This window comes from Nerophis ophidion, linkage group LG03 (genome assembly GCF_033978795.1).
Source record: "Nerophis ophidion isolate RoL-2023_Sa linkage group LG03, RoL_Noph_v1.0, whole genome shotgun sequence".
NCBI lineage: Eukaryota > Metazoa > Chordata > Actinopteri > Syngnathiformes > Syngnathidae > Nerophis > Nerophis ophidion.
Genome location: NC_084613.1, coordinates 36,603,441 through 36,627,046, shown reverse-complemented (window position 1 = coordinate 36,627,046; position 23,606 = coordinate 36,603,441). Strand labels below are relative to the sequence as shown.

Sequence of the window (23,606 nt, the reverse complement as noted above, 5' to 3'; positions counted from 1 at the left end):
AAGGAAGGTAGTAAGGGAAGGAGGAGGGTTATCTACCGTGCGTGCTCTGTCGATTGGTTTGAATGTGTTGAAGTAATTCAATACCTTTTCTCAGATATGCTGGAATCAACAGTGCACAGGTTGACTTTCCACTCATCTTGGAGCTGCAGGTCAGCATTACTGAAAACCCCCATTAAGATGCTGGTGCCCATGTAATCCACCCGTGCCTCGGTGGAGCCCATGGTGATCTGGATCTTATGGCTGGGTTGCTGGTTTGGGTGTTCAGAGATGTGTGCTAGGAAACAATCAGGGGACGAAAGGTAACTTAGCAAGAAAGAAAAACAGATGATTCAGTTCAAAATAAACGGGGAGGCAATAAAGAGCAAATTAGAAAAGTTCAATACATCAGAAATAATATGTGAGTTGTGTTATGTATTTTCTCAAAATGTCACCCTACCTGAGCTCCATTGTAGTCTGCTTTTTTTTTCAGGTTGTATTTAATCAAACCAAAAAAATGTATCAGCGTATTCTACTGAATCGTTGCCATTTGCTTTTGTAACTCCCTTTGCTTTTGTCACACAAATGTATTTAATTTTTCGAACTGTGTATCTTACACAGATTATGTGCATTGGCTCATCACAGGCAACGCTCTCATTCGTGTACAATGTTCTTAAAATGAAAATGACTCTTTAAAGGAGAACTGCACTTTTTCGGGGGTATTTTGCCATCATTCATAATCCTAATGAGACATAAAGACAGAAGGTGTTTTTTAAATTTTTTTTTTACATTGTAATTTGTTAAAAACTCTTTTCTGAGTTGCCACCTTATCGTGGTAGAGGAGTTTGCGTGTCCCAATGATCCTAGGAGATATGTTGTCCGGGCCCTGGTAGGGTCTCCCAAGGCAAACAGGTCCTAGGTAAGGGATCAGACAAAGAGAAGCTCGAAGACCTCTATCAAGAAGAAAAATCATGGACCCAGATTTCCCTCGCCCGGACGCAGGTCACCGGGGCCCCCCTCTGGAGCCAGGCCCGGAGGTGGGGCACGATAGCGAGCGCCCGAAGAGGCAACGTGGGTAATCCCTCCAATGGGCTCACCACCTATAGCAGGGGCCATAGAGGGGCGGAGCTGAAGGCGGGGCACATGGCCGTCCGATCCTCGGCTATAGAAGCTAGCTCTTGGGACGTGGAACATCACCTCACTGGGGGGGGAAAGAACCTGAGCTAGTGCGCGAAGTGGAGAAGTTCCGGCTGGATATAGTCACTCACTTCGACGCACAGCAAGGGCTCTGGAACCACTTCTCTCGAGAGGGGCTGGACTCTATTCCACTCTGCCGTTGCCGGCAGTGAGAGGCAACGGGCTGGCGTGGCAATTCTTGTTGCCCCCCCGGCTCAAAGCCTGCATGTTGGAGTTCAACCCAGTGGACGAAAGGGTAGCCTCCCTCCGCCTTCAGGTACCAGACAGCAGTTAAGAGTACCCACCCTTTTTGGGTACACTCGAGGCAGTACTGGAAAGTCCTCCCCCGGGTGATTCTCTTGTCCTACTGGGGGACTTCAACGCTCATGTTGGCAACGACAGTGAAACCTGGAGAGGCGTGATTGGGAAGAATGGCCGCCCAGATCTGAACCCAAGTGATGTTTTGTTATTGGACTTTTGTGCTTGTCACAGTTTGTCCATAACAAATACCATGTTCAGACATAAGGGTGTCTATATGTGCACTTGGCACCGGACACCCTAGGCCGCAGTTCCATGATCGACTTTGTAGTTGTGTCATCGGATTCGCGGCCTCATGTTTTGGACACTCGGGTGAAGAGCGGACGGAGCTTTCTACCGTTCACCACCTGGTGGTGAGTTGGCTACGATGGTGGGGCAGGATGCCGGACAGACCTGGCAGGCCCAAACACATTGTGAGGGTCTGCTGGGAACGTCTGGCAGAGTCTCCTGTGAGAGAAAGTTTCAATTCCCATCTCTGGAAGAACTTTGAACATGTCACGAGGGAGGTGCTGGACATTGGGTCCGAGTGGACCATGTTACGCACCTCTATTGTCGAGGCGGCTGATTGGAGCTGTAGCCGCAAGGTAGTTGGTGCCTGTCGGGGCGGTAATCCTAAAACCCGTTGGTGGACACCAGCGGTGAGGGATGCCGTCAAGCTGAAGAAGGAGTCCTATCGGGTTCTTTTGGCTCATAGGACTCCAGAGGCAGTGGACAGGTACCGACAGGCCAAGCGGTGTGCAGCTTCAGCGGTCGCGGAGGCAAAAACTCGGACATGGGAGGGGTTCGGGGAAGCCTCGGAAAACGACTTCCGGACGGCTTCGAAACAATTCTGGACCACCATCCGCCGCCTCAGGAAGGGGAAGCAGTGTACTATCAACACCGTGTATGGTGCGGATGGTGATCTGCTGACCTCAACTGCGGATGTTGTGGCTAGGTGGAAGGAATAATTCAAAGACCTCCTCAATCCCACCAACACGTCTTCCTATGAGGAAGCAGTGCCTGGGGATTCTGTGGTGGGCTCTCCAATTTCTGGGGCTGAGGTTTCTAAGGTAGTTAAAAAGCTCCTCGGTGGCAAGGCCCCAGGGGTGGATGAGATTCGCCCGCAGTTCCTTAAGGCTCTGGATGCTGTGGGGTTGTCTTGGTTGACAAGACTCTGCAGCATTGCGCGGACATCGGGACGGTACCTCTGGATTGGCAGACCGGGGTGGTGGTTCCTCTCTCTAAGAAGGGGGACCGGAGGGTGTGTTCCAACTATCGTAGGATCACACTCCTCAGCCTTCCCGGTAAGGTTTATTCAGGTGTACTGGAGAGGAGGCTACGCCGGATAGTCGAACCTCGGATTCAAGAGGAACAGTGTGGTTTTCGTCCTGGTCGTGGAACTGTGGACCAGCTCTATCCTCTTGGCAGGGTTCTTGAGGGTGCATTAGAGTTTGCCCAACCAGTCTACGTGTGCTTTGTGGACTTGGAGAATGCATTCGACCGTGTCCCTTGGGAATTCCTTTGGTGAGTGCTCAGAGAGTATGGGGTATCGGACTGTCTTATTGTGGCGGTCCGCTCCCTGTACGATCAGTGTCAGAGCTTGGTCCGCATTGCCGGCAGTAATTTGAACACATTTCCAGTGAGGGTTGGACTCCGCCAAGGCTGTCCTTTGTCAGTGTATCGTGAGATCGACAGGCGGGTTGGTGCGGCGTCTTCAGTAATGCAAACGTTGTACCGATCCATTGTGGTGAAGAAGGAGCTGAGCCGGAAGGCAAAGCTCTCAATTTACCGGTCGATCTACGTTCCCATCCTCACCTATGGTCGTGAGCTTTGAGTCATGACCGAAAGGATAAGATCACGGGTACAAGCGGCCGAAATGAGCTTCCTCAGCCGTGTGGCGGGGCTCTCCCTTAGAGATAGGGTGAGAAGCTCTGTCATCCAGGAAGAACTCTAAGTTAAGCCGCTTCTCCTCCACATCGAGAGGAGCCAGATGAGGTGGTTCGGGCATCTGGTCAGGATGCCACCCGAACGCCTCCCTAGGGAAGTGTTTAGGGCACGTCCAACCGGTAGGAGGCCACGGGGAAGACCCAGGACATGTTGGGAAGACTATGTCTCCCGGCTGGCCAGGGAACGCTTTGGGATTCCCCGGGAAGAGCTAGACGAAGTGGCTGGGGAGAGGGAAGTCTGGGCTTCCCTACGACCAGACCTCGGATAAGCGGAAGAAGATGGATGGATGGAATTTGTTAAAATCCGTCCGTTCTTGGTGGATGGCAATGCAGCTAATGGGGGCTATCCATTTTGCCTCTAAATCACCTTAAAGTGTATTCATAAACTGCCAACATTACGTAATTTAGACTTAGACTTCCTTTATTGTCATTCAAATTTGAACTTTACAGTACAGATAAGAACACTTTTTTGTTAGCTAAAAGCTACGGCAAGAGGTGAGCTAGCTATGGAAAGATTAGATGGCTTTTTTCTGAATGGCTTTTGAGTTTTTAATGCACAATACAATGAGAAGAGACATCAATCTGTACTGACTGAAAAACATGAAAAATCATATTACATTATCTGTGAATCATTAGCCCACATTTCACTTGGTTTGTTTGTACACAGCTCTCCGTCGAAAGGCAAAACCCAGTAACTCAATTGTGGTCAAAACTGAGCTGATAATTTTGGAGTTCCTCGGTGATATGCTTTACATTAGTGTATGCGATATTGTAATTTGTTTCGTAAGTAAGCTGTTATGCGCAGGGCAGGACCTAGCAACTACCACATAACCGTGTAGATACAACAGAAAAACTTAGTATCTCAAGGGACCAATCGGAGCTTCTTTGTCAGTCGCCTTATTGTCTTTAATGAGACATTTGCACGAATGGGGGCCGACGGTCAACCTGATTATGTGATATTATGGCACGGGGGGATATTTGGAAGATTGGCCCAGGACGTTGCAAGCACCTTCATTAAATGTATTGTTCTTGATTGTTTCCCTTGCATACACTTTTGGGCAGATAACTGTAGAGGTCAAAATAAAAACTGGACGCTGTACACGGCTCTTGCCCAATGTGCAAATCCAGAATGGGGCCCACCCGAGATTGTAATAAAATATCTGGAGAAAGGGCACACGTTCATGAGAGCAGATTCAATCCATGGCTCAATCGGCAAGAAAATGAAAGCTCAAGCAAACATATATACGTTTGATGACTTTGTAGATCTTTGTAAGACAGCATCAAGATAGATTGCTTTTCCTTTGTTTTCTCAAAATCAGCTAGAAGGGAGTTAGAAGGTTTTGCCTTTGGACGGGAGAGCTTGCTCGACAGTGTACGAAGTTGCAATAACAAGCAATGTGTGCTGAATCTATCATGATCAATGTTGTAGTGACCCACTTGTCTGTTTGGTCCAGCTGGATGGGAACATTTTTTCAAGTTAACTTTAGGTAAGCACACCATATATGTCGGCAAAACTTGGCTCTAAGTTCCACATTTACACTGTCAAGTCAAGCCGACCTCCGTTCGCTCCAATGTTTCATCCTTTGTACGTGCTCACTTTTATAACCAACAGTTTATCCACCGTATATTAAGGTTCAAAAAGATAAGGATGTGAATCTTCATTTGTCCAAGAATCGTCGTCTTCATTGTTAGTTAGTCTGCATTGATTACAACACACTCACCTTTGTTTCTGAAAGTAGGAACACATATTTGCTGACGGAAGTGTGTTGCTATGGAAAGGGAAATAAATACGCTGTGGAAAGAAGTTCCAGTAATGCATAAAATAACCAAAATACGGTAAATATTTAAAATATTACCTATTGCTATGAATTTGTCTGTTAATACATTAAATATAACCTTGCAGTGTATATAAAAACATGTTGATGGTGGGTTTTGAAGATGTTTTAGAGGGCTTTAATGGTGACTCCCATTAGCCACATTTTGCTAGCATGTTTTAGCATCTTTAGGATTAAAAAAAAAAAAAAAAAGGTGTTCTTGTCTCTCATAATGATTGTGAACAATGGGCAAAATAAAACTAAAAAAATAACAATAATTAAAGCTGCAAGCAGCGATGGACGGGACCAACTTTTGCTAGTGTTTCCTGCCTTTACCCATTCAGCATATCTTTACCTGCAAATTACCTACCTTCCCTGCATCCTGGGGTCACACTGGTGCTTTTTTTTATTCACCCATACATGCTGGTGCTTCCTGCCATCACCAAGACAACATATCTTTACCTGCACATACCTACCTTCTCTGTATCTTGGAGTCAAACTGGTGCCTCCTTCTTTCACCCAGTCAACATATCTTTACCCGCACAGTCCTTACCTTCTCTGCATTGTGTGGTCACGCTGGTGCTTCCTGCTTTTAAGCGGCCATCTTGAGACGGCAGCAGCGCAGCAGCATCAGCGTAGCAGTTCTTTGAAGGCTCGTAAAATCAAAACCGGAGCAGTTAGAAAAACTCTTTGCGCAACTTTTAATCAGAAGGGTTCAATCTCTTTCCTGTGCGAGTTTGAAGCCGACATGACAAACGCGGTCAGAGGAGATAATGTTTGAAAAAAGGTGACAGGTTTTTACAAAACTTTTGTTTTGAAGGGGTAATTGCCAACTTCCTGTTGATTTTTGCTGAAGGATGTCAATGTCTAAGTGAGACCCACATAGAAGTTTTTGTTTCATGTCTCTACGACATTCCTATCGGAAGTTACAAGCAGTTTTGTCTGTATTTTCTTCCCAAGAGCAGTTTTGTCTGTGTTTTATTCTTAGGGGGCGCTAAAGCGCAATTTTAAGTTTCGGGTTTTTGTTTTTTTTAATAGATCGCAATTTTCGCCAGTCCTGATGTGTGTGTTGAGTTTGGTGAGTTTTGAAGCATATTAAGGGGGTCAAATTAAAGCTCAAGGAGGCAAAAATTACATTTTTTAATAAACTTTTGTTTTGAAGGGGTGTTTGCCAACTTCCTGTTGATTTTTGCAGAAGGATATCATTTTATGAAATGTAGGTCTAAGTCAGACCTACATAGAGGTTTTTGTTTCATGTCTCTACGACATTCCTAACAAGCAGTTTTGTCTGTGTTTTTCCTAGGGGGTGTTAGAGCGCAATTTTGAATTTTGGGGTTTGGTTGTTTTATTAGATGGCAATTTTTGCTAGTCCTGATGTGTGTGTAAAATTTGGTGAGTTTTGAAACATGTTAAGGGGGTCAAAGAGGCGGCGGAATAATAATAGTAATAATAATAAATAATAATAATAATAATAAAACCTTAGAAATACAATAGGGTCCTCGGTCCCAAAGGGACATTCGGTCCCTAAAAACTTGCAGTTCCCTTTTCAGTAACAGGACTGAAAGCAACCGGAGTTTTTAGAATTGAATGAGCAATTACATCAAATACAGACACATGGCATGAATGCTGATAGAAGGTCGACATTAAGCAAATTACAGTGAAGAAAATAATTATAATTAAAAAAATGTATAAATAATGTCAACAAAGATTTAGGTACACATGACTGCTGAAATTTACTTTTGGCTTTCCCATAGGCTGCTAAGAATCTGAATGGTGCATCTTGTGGATAAAGTGACTTGTTGAAGATTTTCACGTGTTTTAACAGATAGTGATGGGTCAAACGATAATGAAGTAGCAGCGCGTATTAAATAAAGTTGGAAGAGTGGCATGGCGCATTAGACATCAGTTTTTGTCTCTATAATAGATCTAAATCGCACAAAGAAAAAGGAAAAATTCCGCAGTTTGAGATAATTTTGATCCTATAGTGCCAAATAAGGTAAATGTTCTTATTTTCATGTTTGGCTCATTGACCAGAGTTGTGCATTTCAAATGCATTTTTGCAGAATTATTTGAAAAAATAATGAAATAAAATAAAACAAATACTAAGGGTGACCAGATCCCATTTCATCAGATATGGGACAAAGACTATGTTTGTGTGAGACAATGTGGGACAACAATGCATCGAGGTAGTCTAAAATAACTTTTCTATTCTGCTTTTTAATTTATATCAATACAATGCGGTAGAAAATGGATGCAATTGATTTAGTAGTAGCAACTTGCGGCCTGACCTAGTCCTGCGGTCCAACTCCCAACCCATTGTGTACTTCGTTGAACTCACAGGCCCTTGGGAAGATGCGGTGGAGGAAGCTTTTGAGCGGAAAAAGGTCCGGTATGCATAGATAATAAGTCAGTGTCTTTAAGTTTTCAACACTGGAGGTAGGAGGTGGCACTCTGGATTTTAACATCTTGTCCTGTTTATTTGGAAACATTCACCCTGAAGTCATCTAGTGACTGCTGTGAATAGAGTGGTTGACAACGAGGGAAAGACCATGTGACTGCTGGAAAGACTGCTGACAGGAGGAAATAGACCCCACCGGGGCAGGCATGGGCTCGCTACCCATGTCGGCAGGATCCAATAAGTATTTTGGAGACACCCACCAATTGCTACAGACACAACTAAAGAGAGAACACCACTAGTCTGCGAGAGCGGGGGTGGAAAATGACTCATCGACAGATACCATGGTTTTAGACCCAGGTACGGAAATGACTACGAGGAAGACTAGCACTGAACAAAAACTAGGCATAGCATTATCATCAAAATTGGAGAAAAGGCTCCAGGTCTGCTCTTGTGGTTGGAAGAAAATAACATCTTCACGGGGCTTGAAAATACATCAAAGAAAGAAAGGCTGCGTGAGAGAAGGAAAACAGGGATCTCGCATTGATAAGTACTTCTTGAGAAGTCAATCAAATCAGTCGAATGAAGTCCAGCAACAGGAGTCTCACCAAAGATTACAGGATATCAGCCGCCCTGAGGAACGAAACTCAAGCATATTGACAGATGCACAAGAAGGTGCAGAGCCCATCCAGCCAAGGAAAAGAAGATCAGCGGAGAAAACTTCGGGTGAAATGGCCCGGAGCCTCCGAAAAGAAAGAATGGTCAATCATAAACTCAGACCTAATTAGCATCTTATATGGGCTAAAGGGCACAGTCGAAAGAAAGCTTGACAAGATGGGAGACATCACCTACAACTATGGGGCAGAACGATATGGAGCAAGAGTCAAAACGGCACAACAATGCAAGTCCAGACGGCAGCAGGAGATATAGAATGCCTGATTCGGGAGAGAACACAACTTAAGAAGTGGAGGAAGGTTTCAGACTGTGAGAAAGAAAGCATTAACAATCTCCAGGGAACCCTCAAAAGCCGGTTAACAACCCTGAGACGAGCAGAAAACCTGCGAAAACAGCAGAAAAAGAAAGAACGTGCAAGATCAAGTTTTTTCAAGGACCCCTTTAAATTGGTGAAAAGAGGGGAAACCTAAAAACCTCTAAGCAGGAGCTGGAGAAACATCTGGAAGAAATGTTTGTGGATGACAAGAAGAAACGTGCAGACACCTATTTCATCGGACATCCCACAAATTGAACAACCACAACACCAGATGGACATTAGCCCCCAAAAGTGGAGTGAAGTGGAGAAAGCAGTAAAGCGGGCAAGAGCATCATCAGCCTTAGGGCCAAACGGAGTTCCGTATCGACTCTACAAGAGTGCCCCTGATGTACTTCGCTTCCTGTGGCGGCTAATGAGGGTGGCTTGAGAGAAGGGAATCATACCCAAAGCATGGCGTAGGGCCGGAGGAGTCTTGATTCCCAAGGATAAGGAATCTACAGGTATCAGCCAGTTCCGCCCCATTAGCCTCCTCAATGTCGAGGGTAAGATTTTCTTCAGCATAGTTGCCCAGAAAATGACCTACTACCTGGACAAGAACAGATTTGTGGATAGCTCAGTCCAAAAAGCAGAAATGTCAGGGTTCTCCGGATGCCTCGAACACAGAAGCATGATCTGGCATTAAAATCCAGGCTGCGAAGAAAGAGAGCAGGTCTCCACATCATCTTCCTAGACCTTGCCAATGCATTTGGTTCTGTCCCACAGTTTCCTCTGGGCATCCTTTGACTTCTTCAGGATACCAGAGACCATCACCAACCTTGTCAAGGCATACTTTGAAGATCTGCAGCTCTATTTTACCACGCCAGACTCCACCACCACTTGGCACCATATGGAGGTTGGAATAATGGCAGGGTGTACCATCTCCTTGTTGGCAATGGAAGTCATTATGCGAGCATCCAAGTGGGTAGTGGGTGGCAAACAGTTGAGTTCCGGAATTCGCCTACCTCTTCTTAGGGCCTATATGGATGACATGGCAACCATTACAACTACAGGACCCTGCACCAGGTGCCTACTAGGGAAGCTTCATGGGGCCAGAATGAAATTCAAGGCCTCAAAATCAAGAAGCATCTCCATCATCAAAGGCAAACTGACAGAACAAAGGTTTCTCATTGGTGAAGAACCCATTCCAAATGTGTCAGAGAAGCCAATTAAGAGCCTGGGAAGTTGTTATGACTCAAATCTGAAGGACACTGAGCAAGCAGACAAGCTAAGGCAAGAAGTCACCAAAGGTCTGAAGAACATTGACAGATCTATGCTTCCTGGCAAGCTGAAAATCTGGTGCCTCCAGTTCGGGTTACTACCCCGCCTCATGTGGCCACTAACCATGTATGGTATCTTCCTCACCAGGGCAGCAACCCTGGAAAGCAGGAGAAAAAGCAACAACTCCTTGCCACCAAGGACACCCAACATGAATATGCCAGTTGTCTTTGTTAGAGAGGGGGAACGAAGGCAACGGAAGACACCATCAAGGCCCAGGTTGGGACAGCTGTCTTGTGGTCCAACTACCAGCACATCGTTGAACTCGTAGTCCCTTGGGAGGATGCGGTGGAGGAAACTTTTGAGCGGAGATCGCTGCAGAGATCGCTGCAGAGGCTGAACGGCGAGGCTGGAAAACACGACTCTGCCCAGTAGAAGTGGGGTGTTGGGGCTTTGTGGCAACATCAACAATAGGGCTTATAAGGGACCTGGGAGTTGACATTCAAGCTCTACGTCAGGCCATAAAGGAAACATCGCGGGTGGCAGAGCGGAGCAGCCAGTGGCTCTGGCTAAGGAGGAAAGACCCCAACTAGTCACCAAAATAAATCAATACTCATGCTGAGGCTGGTCAGATGCAGAGGGGGTGCTTCTGGGATGCCAGAATGCACTGCTGAATCTACTTGAGGCGTCGTGGGCCCAGTCAGCGAAACGTCCATGAAAGTAGGAGCACACTTGAAAACCCTAATGATGCGTCTGCCCAGCCTCCAGCAACATAGATAATAACTCAGTGTCTTTAAGTCTTCAACACGGGAGGTAGGAGGTGGCAATCTGGATTTTAACATCTTGTCCTGTGTATTTGGAAACAAGTAGCATATAACAGACTATAAATAAAACTTAAATATATTATTTTAATGCGCCTTTACCATGTTCTCTCACATAAGAAAACATAGTAAGCATGGGGATTTTGTGCTGAGTATGCACTAATTAAAAAATTACACACTCAACAAATGAAATAAAAGTCTCGAATAATAAACGTGCAAGGGAAGTGGAGTTTTTTTCCATAGTTATAAAAAACTAAGTTGATTGTTTTTTTTTTTTTGTTGCCATTATCTTCCATCGTGGCTCGTTCATTTGTGTTGATGGGCTCATCTTGCTCATTCAATTTGAAGCTGAAATGTTCACACACTAGGATATTAGGCTTTGCAATCAACTTTTCTCACGCTAATGTCAACTGCGATGTGAGTCTCACTAGCGAGGCTATGCCGCTTATTTCTGAATGTGTAAGCAAGCAAACTAACACAGTGACAGTACAGTGTCAATTCAGCGGCATCATTTACTCATCACTGGTAAAAGGACTGACTGAAAATTTAGAAACGCAATTTAAGTACGAAATACAACTAAACTGTTTTTTTTAAAGTCATAGTATGATTTATTCTGACATTTAAAACACTTTATTAGTGCTTTGGTCTCAATTTTGTTAAAGACTGTTTTCAAGCTCTTCTGACTGTCTCTTCAGGATGCGTTTTGTGTAACCCTATTTACAGGGTTACACTTCGACTGTGTCCTTTCCCCGTCAGCCATGTTGTAGTTTTAGCCCTTCCATATGGAGTTTACAGACAAATTTTAGCTACTCTGTATTAGAAATCGCAACAGCGGAGGATGCATTTGCATGTACGAACCAATCTGTCCCACAACAAGATGATAAAGAAAAAGAGGGAGCTTTGTAACTACAACAGCGAACTTGAGCAAAGTTATTCAGGTAAACCTCTACCATATATGCCGATATCCACTAAGACAAATGACGTAACAAAACTCTCAAATTCAAAACGGCTCGAGCAACTATGAAAGAAGAAAAGATTGCCTAAATAAATATCTTCGCCATGACTCCTTGGTTTGATTTCAACTTTTTGGAACTTATGTTGAGCTTATATACACAAAAACAGGTACCAACCAATAGGTAAGAAAAGTTGGTTTTGTATAGTGGGTCCCCTTTAAGACAATAAACCAACAGACCTTTAATGCAGACAGTAAATTTCACCAGTATAGCCGAGACAACTAATAATGAAAAAAATATTTTTGAAGGATTTTTATTTTTACATTTTATGTGTAAGTCTAATTATAAGAATCAGGGATATGCCATACATTCTATTTGTCTAATGTTAAAAGTAATTAAAAAATATTTAAAATTGTATTTATTTAACGCACAATAAGTTCAATATGCAGGACACTTTTAAAAAATAAAAATGTTTTTTAACTACATTTAATTGTTATTTACTTTATTTCCTGCGGCACGGCACAGATGAATTAGAATGGCCCTTTTACAACGGGTGTCGCCCATTTGAAGAAATACATTGAAAACATTATTTGAAATGCACACTTGTTTTGATTTCACTTCTCAACTGTATACATGCTGATAAAAGTGACATGAATGCTTCAAAAGTGTGTCCTTTTGTTTACTTACAGACCATCTCCAGGGTGTTCACATCTATGTTTCCACCCACCACGCCACCCTTGGAGTCCAGCTTGGAGCGTCCCAGGCCGACAGACATGCTGATTTCTCGGTCGCGGTTGCTACCCACGGATAGACGGCCTTGGCTCTTCAGACCACTGGTTGTCCAGCTGCAGGGGGAATAATGCTGCTGAATAATGCACTAGTGCTCTCTATGAAACATACATGACTGTCAGAGTGAAGAATCCCCGGTAATAAACACAGAAATAGGTCCGCACTTCAATACGTCACATATGTCATGATTCCTCTTTTTGTGCTTGTACAAGTTAATATTTCCTTTGAAAGTAATACATTTTAATAGCTGTTGATGTGCAGTGACAATGTCCTGTTAAATAAATAGTGTGCCAGTGTATTATACCTGTTAAATATTTTGAGGACCTAAATAATTCACTTGGAAAAAGAGAGATGACTATTCTGACCTTTCAGGTGAAGAAGAAGCTGAAGCTAAGGCAGCCACCCTTTGCTCTGATTACTGCTTGAAGCTCATCGAGAGAATGCCAAGAGTGTGCAAACCAGTAATCAGAGCAATGTTGAGTTTTTGGGTGGCTATTTTGAAGAAACTACAATATAAAAAATGTTTTCAGTTATTTCATCTTTTTTTGTTAAGTAAATAACTCCACATAGTTTTGATGCCTTTAGTGACAATCTACAATGTAAATAGTTATGAAAATAAAGAAAACACAGTGAATGAGGTGTTGGTTGACCTGTACTGTACATATATGTATATATATATGCACTGTAAAGTGTCTGTGTACATATATACACTTTACTTAACAATACATTGCAATGTAATTCAATGCAATGTATTAAGTAAAGTGTAAGAGACACACAATACGGATAGATTACACCCAAAATACAAAACCAATTACCACCAATGGTTGTAGAAAGGTGGCCATTTCATGATGGTGACTTTTTAAATAAATACAACAATACAAGCGCGTAGACAAACAAACATCAATACACTCCACAATTGCTTTTCTACCAAAGCTGAGATAGGGCTGGGCGATATGGCAAAAACAACAATCACAATTATCTTTTTCATATCATCCGATCTCAATTATCACAAGATTGTTCCGTGTAAGATTATACCAAGCATTGTTGCTTCCCTATTGTTTACTGCTGTGGTATCATCTAACAGACATGTATGATCAAGGTAAAAATGCAGTGACAACTGATCACAGTGATTTAAATTAAATTAACCACGATCATCGATCACTATCATATAATCCCCCGGCCCTAGGCTGAGATGTTAAAACAAATTGAAAAGAAAGCAATTTTGGATTGTATTTCTGTTTGTCTTTTAGTTAGCAGGTTAGTTCTTGTTTCTCGAAAGATGAATGTACATTTCAGTATTATTTTTTATCTGGATTCTCACCAACATGAATGGCTTTTCCTTGTTCCAGTGCCACTCTACAATTGTTGGTGAAAATCTGTTTTATATTCTAAGTGTAATAGGACTAATTGTGTCCTGCAGTGAAAAATAGAATTAAAACAATACAATTATTTGTGGCCCTAAACCATGGCACAATACTGTAATGTATATTTAAAGACACAGCTTTGTGTTATTATTGTTAGTATTAACATTTCAGCCTCTTGTCTTTAAATTTTGATAATTTAAAACATTACATGGGGAAATGATAAGTGTGACCAGTAGATGGCAGTCACACACAGCTTTGAGTAGACTGCAATATGATGGGTCACATATAAGAGATACATTTAGAATGCAACATGACTCAAGTAAACAACATCCAAATTGTATATGTTCCTTTGAAAATATAGAACATAACACACGGCACCCAAAAATGTATCAAAATGTTTTAGTACAACTTTGGTAAGTTTTATAATGGTATGTGTATAAAGTAAGACATACAAAACCCAAAACCAGTTAAGTTGGCACGTTGTGTAAATCGTAAATATAAACAGAATACAATGATTTCAAAATCCCTTTCAACTTCTATTCAGTTGAATATACTGCAAAGACAAGATATTTGATGTTCAAACTGAGAAACTTTTTTTTTTGTTTTTTTTTTTCAAAATAATCAACTTAGAATTTATTGGCAGCAACACATTGCAAAAAAGTTGGCGCAACACTCTGTAAACTTTGGGAACTGACATGACCAATTTTTTAAGTATTTCAGTTGGAATTCTTTCCCAATTTTGTTTGATGTACAGGTTAATTTGTTCAACAGTCCGGGTCTCAATTGTGGTATTTTAGGCTTCATATTGTGCCACACATTTTCAATGGGAGACAGGTCTGGACTACAGGCAGGCCAGTCTCGTACCCGCACTCTTTTACTATGAAGCCACACTGTGTAACACGTGGCTTTCATTGTCTTGCTGAAAAAAGCAAGGGGGTCCATGAAAAATACATTGCTTGGAGGGCAACATATGTTGCTCCAAAGCCTGTTTGTATCTTTCAGCATTAATGGTGCCTCCACAGATGTGTAAGTTACCCATGCCTTGCCCACTGATACACCCCCTTAACATCACAGATGCTGGCATTTGAACTTTGTGCCTATAACAGTTGCAGGACACAACGTCCACAGTTTCGAACAACAATTTAAAATGTGGACTCACAGAACACTTTTCCACTTTGTATCAGTCCATCTCAGATGAGCTCGGGCCCAGCAAAAGTGGCGGCATTTCTGGGTGTTGTTGATAAATGTATTTCGCTGTGCATAGTAGAGTTTTAACTTTCATTTACAGATGTAGCAACAAACTGTAGTTACTGACAGTGGTTTTCTGAAGTGTTCCTGAGCCCATGTGGATATCCTTTACACACTGATGTCGTTTTTTTGATGCACTACTGCCTGAGGAATCGAAGGGCATGCAATGTTGGTTTTCAGCCTTGCCATTTACGTGAAGTGTTTTCTCCAGACTCTTTGAACCTTTTGATATTACAGACCGTAGAAGATGAAATCTCGTAATTCCTTGCAATAGCTCGTTGAGAAGTGTTGTTCCTAAACTGTTTGACTATTTGCTCACGCATGTGTTCACAAAGTGGTAAACCTCACCCCATCCTTGTTTCTCATTGAGAAATGTTGTTCTTAAACTGTTGGACAATTTGCTCACGCATTTGTTCACAAAGTGGTGACCCTCACCCCATCCTTGTTTGTGAATGACTGAGCATTTCATGAAATCTGCTTTTATACCCAATCATGGAACCCACATGTTCCCAATTAGCCTGTTCACCTGTGGGATGTTCCAACTAAGTGTTTGATGAGCACTACTCAATTTTATCAGTCTTTTTTGCCACCAGTGCCAGTTTTTTGAAACATGTTGCAGGCATCAAATTCCAAATGAGCTAATATTTGCAAAAAATGACAACGTTTTCCAGTTTGAACAATACATATCTTGTCTTTGCAGTCTAATCAATTGAGTATAAGTTAAAAAGGATTTGCAAAGAAAATTTTAGGGAACGTGAGGGCGTGACGACATGGAGCAGGTCAGAGAGATATGACGGAGAGATGTTATGGATAGCTTTGAAGGTGAGGAGAATTATTTTAAAGTGGATACGGTGTCTGATGGGTAGCCAGTGGAGTTGCTGCAGAACAGGGGTGATGTGCTGGATTGAAGGGGTTCTGGTGATTATTCGGGCTGCAGAGTTCTGGAGAAGCTTAAGTTTGTGTAGGGACTTGTGAGGGAGACCAAACAGGAGAAAGTTGCAGTAGTCCAGGCGACAGGTGACAAGGCTATGGACTAGTATGGCAGCAGTATGTGGGGTAAGGGATGAGCGAAGTCGATTAAAGTTTCGTAGATGAAAGTAAGCAGACCGGGTAATGTTGTTTATGTGGGCTTGAAAGGAGAGTGTGCTGTAATCCGTGCCGACACCGTAGTCAATAAGCTTCTTCTTTTTCTCCATCTTTTGTTATGGGACATTCATCCTCTGTTGTTGCCATTAGTAATATAAAGTAGTGTAAAGTTCTTACTTATAACTGTCAGTAAACTCGCCATGAAAGCACTAAAACATACTGGTGTAGTGGGTTTACATAATTCACCAAAGGAGCTTTAGTTATTAGAGCGTTCCGGTCAGACGTTTTTTCACAGAACACATTTCCGCCGTTGTTACGGATGAGGAGATGCTGCTCCGTTATTGATTTAAGTAAAGTCTAAATGTCATTAAAACAGTTAGCTCCATCTTTTGACACTTATTCCACTCCTGTCCTTGCACGCTACACCGCTACAGCAAAGATAATGGGGAGAAGAAGCTGTCGAAGGCGAGCCACGTGAATAAGACCGCCAACAAAACGGCGCATCCTAAAGCGACTGTCAGAAAGCGGCTTGAAGATGATCTGTAAAACATAATCTATGCAACAATTTGAACAAAGAACCACCATTAAATGTTATGTAGACCACAAGGAAGTGTTTTCAATTTAGAAAAAAATATAATGAAATGACCCCTTTTATGCGCCCTATAATCCGGTGTGCCTTTTGTATGAAAATAGACCTTACTAAACCCGCTCATCGACAGTGCGCCTTTTAATTCAGTGCGCCCTTTGGTCCGGAAAATATGACGGTACATACTGGCAGCAAGGCCGTAACTAGGATTTGACAAATACGGAGGTCAAAAAATGGTTGTACAAGAGGAACTTTGAAAGGCTGAAATCATGGGTATTCCAGCACCATAAAAATCATATCTGCTTGAGCAACACAATTATTTTTTAGAAATACAAAAGCTTTAATTGAGCTTTAGCTATCTATAACTCATCATACATTTTTGATAATCAGCGATTTTGTAACAGTCCACCTTTTTACTACTATCCTGAAGTTTAGCATATTAAACAATTTTGACAAAATTAAAACATACATTTATAAAAAATACCACATTTTCAACCATGATCAGGGTTCAAACCCAAGATCTTAAGCTTAATGTGCTTCTTCACGCAATATTCCCACGCCCCCACCCCACACTGATCGCAAAGCCCCACGCGAAGCGTGTATTTTGCATTTCAGGCGGGGCGGCACCTGACTGACAGGAAGACAGTATTATACCAACAGCATTTCACATCAATTCAGGTGAAACCAACATTACTTACAGTAGTATGATTTAAAGTTAAAAAAAAGTTAAAGTCCCAATGATTGGCATTGTCAATGATTGTCATTGTGGTGAAATTTGTCCACTGCATTTGATCCATCCCCATGTTCAGCCCCCGGGAGGTGAGGGGAGCAGTGAGCAGCAGCGGTGGCCGCGCTCGGGAATCATTAATGTTAACATTATGCTGACTAACATTTTGGATCGGATATTGTTTGAAGAAAAACTGGACTTCATTGCGTAACGTTGTTGGAGTTGTAACGGGCTGTGCATGACCAAAGATTGTATATTGGGAGAGGATGATCTACTGCATGGTGATGTACAGTACAGCGCAAACGATGTCCGAGACAAAGTACATTTACAGTCAGTGATATCATCATCCTTTTGTCACCTAAAAAAATACAGAGCACAAGACCTTGTTGTCCTCAATGGTAGTTACGGCCATGATCAGCAGGTCTGCTATAACCTTAACTAAAGACACATGATCATATATTTTGTATAAATACACAGGTACGGTCTCTCATTTTATGTCATATCTACATTAAGAAGTGCAGAGAAGTTCTATTCCATTCTATTCTATTAATGACATACGTGTTGTTTCCCATGACGTTGCTCATGTTCATTTGGACGGTGAGTTGTTTCAAATTGATGGCAAACACCACAAGTGTCTCCCATGGCGCCCCCTGCTGGCCTGCTGCTTTACCATTTTTACCGAACGAAGGAGTAGATGTTTTTGTCACTGAATCTGAATGAGAATAAGCAAAGGGAGAGTTAGAGGAAAAAGGAAAATGTTTCGAATAATATGTACATTTTAAGAACTAAAAGTTAATTTGCGTTCCGGTGTGTGAGATCACCTCTTCTCGGTGCAGAAGAATCTGACACACTCCTGCTACGACCTGGTAGAGGGGATTTGAGGTGAGCCAGGCCACCTGGGGACATGTTGCTTCCGCTGGAGTGCTCAGAGAAAACGTTGGGGGACTGAGGGAAGTGTGTTCCGGTACTGCCATCCCACGTTCTCCAGTAAGCTTTGCGGCTGGACTCGGGGGACAGATGCTGAGTCATGTTTTCAGCCGAGTCAGGGGTGGTGGGCCCAGAGGCTGAATTAAGGTAAAGGTCAAAAGGTGTCAAAAAAGTATTCCAAAATGGAGCAGTTAAATGCCGCGATGACTGGTAGAAGGGATATTAATAAATTATTGCATTAGATCAGGGGTCTCAAACATTCGGCTCACGGGCCGCAGACGTTATTATGCGGCCCACACTTTGATATGACAATTTAATGTTGGTGTGGCCCGTGAGTTTAATAAGAACGGCACTTGACAGCGTCATACTTGCCCACGTCCCCAATTTTCTCGGGAGACCCCTAAATTTCAGGGCACCAATTGTCTCGAAGCCCCTGTCCATCTATACTGTATCAACAATACTCAGGGAGTGCCATAATGGCCCTGCCTTTAGCACCCCTACATCCTGAACTGGCAGCGGGCAAGCCCAGTTATATGTTGCATCTGGCAAGACGCACGTAAGTTATTGCAAGATATATTTGATCAACCGCTACACAGGTCACACTGAGGGGGGCCGTAAAAAAAACTTTAACACTGTTACAAATATGTGCCAGACTGTGAACCCACACCAAACAAGAATGACAAACACATTTCGGGAAAACAATTGAATAAATCAGAAACTGATGACATAGTTCTGTATTTTACTTATCTCTTTTTTTCAACCAAAAATGCTTTGCTCTGATTAGGTACTTGAATTAAAAAATGTTTACAGGGGGTATATCACTGAAAAAATGTTGAGAACCACTGTTGTAGAGGACTTTAAAGGCAGTGCAGTCACGGCAGCCCTTAATAATGTAGGCCGGGGGAAAATTGGGACAAATTCGGGAGAATGGTTGCACCGGTAGATTGTCGGGAGGTGCACTGAAATCTTTTCTTGCGGCCCAGCCTCACCCAGTTTTTGCATCCAGTGGCCCCCAGGTAAATTGAGTTTGAGACCCCTGCATTAGATGAACCCTTAAAATAATACAGGATTTTTATTTTCTATTTTACAACTACAGTGGTACTTTAACATACGAGCACATTGCGTTTAAGACAGATCTCCTAACTTAAAACAGTTGTACTCCAAATCAGCCATGCCAATTGAAATTTTCTGAAATCAATTTAATCCATGCTTGGCCCTCCAAACACAGGACCATTTTAACATGGAACCTGCATTTAAAAAAAACAAGAAAATTGAGTTAGAGAATATCGTTTGAAAAATATTACAGTAGCATGTATAAACAAATACAGTAGTGACAATGTGATTTTGTTTTTTGTTCAGCGTTCAGATTGGGGAGCAGACTTTTGTAGGTATCTTCTGCATGCTGCTTCTCCGCTGTGTAACAATACTGTAGGAAAAAGAAAATTGTTGTTTACAATGCACATGGACTTTTTTGAGTGACGGACTGGAGAGATTAGAGTTGTTTGTATGCCCGACCCTCAGGTTTGTTGTGTTATGACAAGACAGACCACATTGAAACTTGTCAAACAGAGCATCTGTAGTTACTCAATATTTTCATGGATAAATGTTTGCAGTATGGATGTTTGTGGCTGCATGCCGTGGACACTGGCTGCAGTTTGTGTGATGCGGGATCACGCTGTGGCAGGGTTGACTCACCGGGTACGCTGCGAACCGGTAGGACATGATTTTATTGGTTTGTTTCTCTAATTTAGTTGACCGCTTCTCCTTCGCAATAAAGCTGGGAATATACTCTCACGTCACAAAGTTTGCATAAGCGACACCGTCTTGCTTTTCCCTCCCGCAAACTGCATATTCAAAAAAAATCTAGCTTTGTGTCAGTGGCAATGCATATTGCAGAGCTTTGATTAGTCAGCTTGTTACTACATAATTTTTGTGGTTTTAGGCCCGGCAAAAGCAAAAAAAAAAAGAAAAAAAAAAAGAAGCTAGAACCTCCATTATTGAAAATTGAGCAAATCGATGAGCAATTAATGTAGGAAATTTACAACTATGACCATGTCTACAATACTATTTCGCCAAACTACAGAGATTGCCTCAACTCGTTGAGAGGTGGCACAGCCAACTTTCGCAAACGTATTCACTTCCGGTTTCAAATAAATGTGTACATTAAAAATTACAATTGTTTGAAAAGGATTAGTCCCAGCTCCTACATTAAAGTGGGTGTCACTTCAGTCACCATTCTTTACTACAAGTTTACAACCACTACTACACAATGGAAACTCTTAGAAAGATAGTCAATAAGAGCTGTGATTGGTCACACAGGAAAACACTGCCAATTAGCGTTTTAGGAGAGAGCAGAAGAGCTATGAACAAACCAAAATGCCGTCAGAAGGGGGACGCACGCTATGTGACGCAAGAGTATATTCCAGTCTTATATTATCAGTTCTGGTGGTTTAGAGAGCAGGGCTTGTGACTCAAATTATGCATAAAAAAGCAGAGAGACAGCCCGTATCTCAAATTACTTGTAATTGGATGTCTTCGTGATTTGAGGTATCGCTGTATTTATCTGAAAACAATCCCAAATCAAACTCCTCTGAAATGAGCCAATAACATACTTGCCTGAAATTTTGAAGACTTTGACACAGACCAAAAGTTTTGATTGGAAAACAAGTCACCTGGTTGGTTTATGGTCTGGTCCCCAAGGAAGAGGCGTCTAGCAATACTTCGACGGTACCAGGCTCTGGGGAAAGCCAGGATCTCACTTAGTCTCCTCATGTCATATTTGAAGGAAGCCGAACCAATATCGCAGACAGCTGAAAAGTAATCAAACATGTCCATTTAATAGAAAAACACGGACACTTTACAAACACTGGAATGTATAGGTTCTCTGCTTTGGGAAATGGAAAAAAATATATGTATTAACATTTTTAATTCAATATTCTTCAATATTACCAAAATCATGGCATTTAACGTATAGGAGTGAGCTGTCATTTTATGAATGGTATATTTACAGGGGCTATATATTACTCAAGTGATAGAATTCAAACATAATTACAATTTGTATACTGCTATATTTTTGGAAAAACCTATACAAAAAAAAAACAGAAGTCTATACGTGAGTCGCACAATATTTATTTTTTTAAATTTCTCATCCAAAGTTAGGCCGGAAAAAGGCAAAATCGTTGTAAAGAAATTTCACTGATGGTAATAAATATTTCTGAAATGAAAAATTATGCAATGTACCTTAAATTTAGGACTATAAGCCACAACTTTTTTTCCTACACTTTGAACTCTGAGGCTTATAATGTGGTGCAGCCAATTTATGTATTTTCCTTCGCTGAGGCCATAAAAAAAAAGTTACAAAAAACAACCAAAAAAAAAGCAAATACGCTGAGAAGGTGTTAAATTGTTTATGGCATTGCACCATCTTTTGGACGAGTTCGCTCAATGCAGGTGCTGCAGTGTCCTTCCACTAGTGCTTTTTTTTCCACCGTTCAGTTGTCTAGCTGTCGATAGAGTTTCTATTCAGATGGATTCTTTATTCATCAATCCAAAAAAAGTTTGTATGTTTTACAGTATAACTAAAACTGTTAACTTACTAAACCGTTCCGTATGTAATGTTTGTAGGAGTGTTTTCATGCAAAATGCAGTAATTACATTCCTAAATGTAGTTAAGGTTCTTACATATTTTTCCCGTAATTTAAACAAAATTTTAATTTAGATACATCTGACAACGAACCTGAGATGTTGATGAGGGTGGTGTCCATTTTTCCGCCTTTACCAGGAATGAAGCTTTCTATAAATGTGGGGCCTCCTGTACGTCTCATCCTTGACAAACTGACTTTAACAAACTCCAGGTTAATACTCAGAGAGTCTTTCCTTCCTGTCACAGACGAAGGCTCCTCATCTACTGTACCTTCAGAAAAAACGTTATGGAAAGTATAGCCACGTAATGTATAACAATGTTAAATAGGATGAGTTTAGACTCTGATTACCTAATGGGCTTGGGCCTGGTGGTAGCCCGGTGACAGCAGATTTTTGCTTTCCAGCGCCATAGGGATGAAAGACATACAGGGAGAAGTCTGACATGCAGGCAGTGAAGCTGAGACCTGAGGAGTTACATGGTGGCCCAGTCAGATCTGACTGGCTGCTGTTGTGGCGGCTTCTGCCATTGGGACTCCCCAGTAATGGACATGCTGTCGATAGGAAGAAAGCAATACCTAAATAAATACATTTTATTTGATAGTTTAACTTTTATCTGAAAGCTATCGGCAGTAGGAGAAATTAATCTAACACACAGAAGAAACTGACTGAATAGTTTTAGAAAGATTATGGTGTACAATGAGAATATACTCTACAACTGTGAAAGTCACGTATGTGGAACAATTCATCAACTCCCAGTTTACTGTTATGTTTTATCACGAGTGTCCGCTTAAGTCGACATACTGTACATGGTGGATGGCTATTGTTGACGTACAATTTAAGATTCAAAACAATAATTTCTATGACTACTGCTCTGTTTATGTTGACATGTGATGTAGTTTTAGCTCTACCATTACTGTCTAATTAGACAGCATTACAACATGCACACAATTAGGGATGCAATGATTATGTAATTTGACTGTACAATTATAACTTGAGTAATAACCACATTTTCAAGATTATTATGACTTGATTAATTTCACAACAAAAATTTATAAAATAACATACATTCTTTAGAGGTGTTGAAGTGTTATTCATTACAAGGAATTAAAAGTAAAAACAGTACAAATTAGTAAATATAAACAAAACATATTAATAATACATTACCGTATTTTTCGGACTATAACTCGAAGTTTTTGTCATAGTTTGGCCGGGGGTGCGACATGTACTCCGGAGCGACTTATGTGTGAAATTATTAACACATTACCGTAAAATATCAACTAATATTATTTATCTCATTCGCAAAAGAAACGAAGAAAATGTCAGCAATCGTCACACACACGACAGCAATTGTCACATACACGTCAACTAATAATAATTCGGCGGGGCAGGGTCATGGCAGAAGTGCATTGTGGGTCATGGAATGCTAACTGCTTTATGCTACTGCCGTAGCTATTAAAATGGTTCATTTCATTGTTGGCGGTAACTTATAAAAACTGAAAAGCTCTGAACAGAAATTGGCCCGAAAAAGGAAATCATGTACTGCAGATTACAAGCTGGACATAGTGAAATATGCAGCAGAAAACGACAAGAGGAAGCGGCGCATACCTTTGGAGT

The 23,606-nt window shown here is 41.7% G+C and overlaps 1 protein-coding gene across 1 annotated transcript in view; it reads right to left on the bottom strand.

The window, feature by feature from the left end:
• kiaa1109 (KIAA1109 ortholog) overlaps positions 1–23,606 on the bottom strand; it is a 236,469-nt gene that overhangs the window by 16,313 nt on the left and 196,550 nt on the right. The window contains exons 75-81 of the mRNA XM_061895057.1: positions 22,343–22,543; positions 22,087–22,263; positions 21,023–21,160; positions 18,245–18,487; positions 17,982–18,135; positions 12,311–12,468; positions 85–274 (exon numbers count right to left, since the gene is read on the bottom strand). Of these exons, the coding sequence (XP_061751041.1) occupies positions 85–274; positions 12,311–12,468; positions 17,982–18,135; positions 18,245–18,487; positions 21,023–21,160; positions 22,087–22,263; positions 22,343–22,543 (1,261 nt within the window). The remainder of the gene's footprint in view (positions 1–84; positions 275–12,310; positions 12,469–17,981; positions 18,136–18,244; positions 18,488–21,022; positions 21,161–22,086; positions 22,264–22,342; positions 22,544–23,606) is intronic.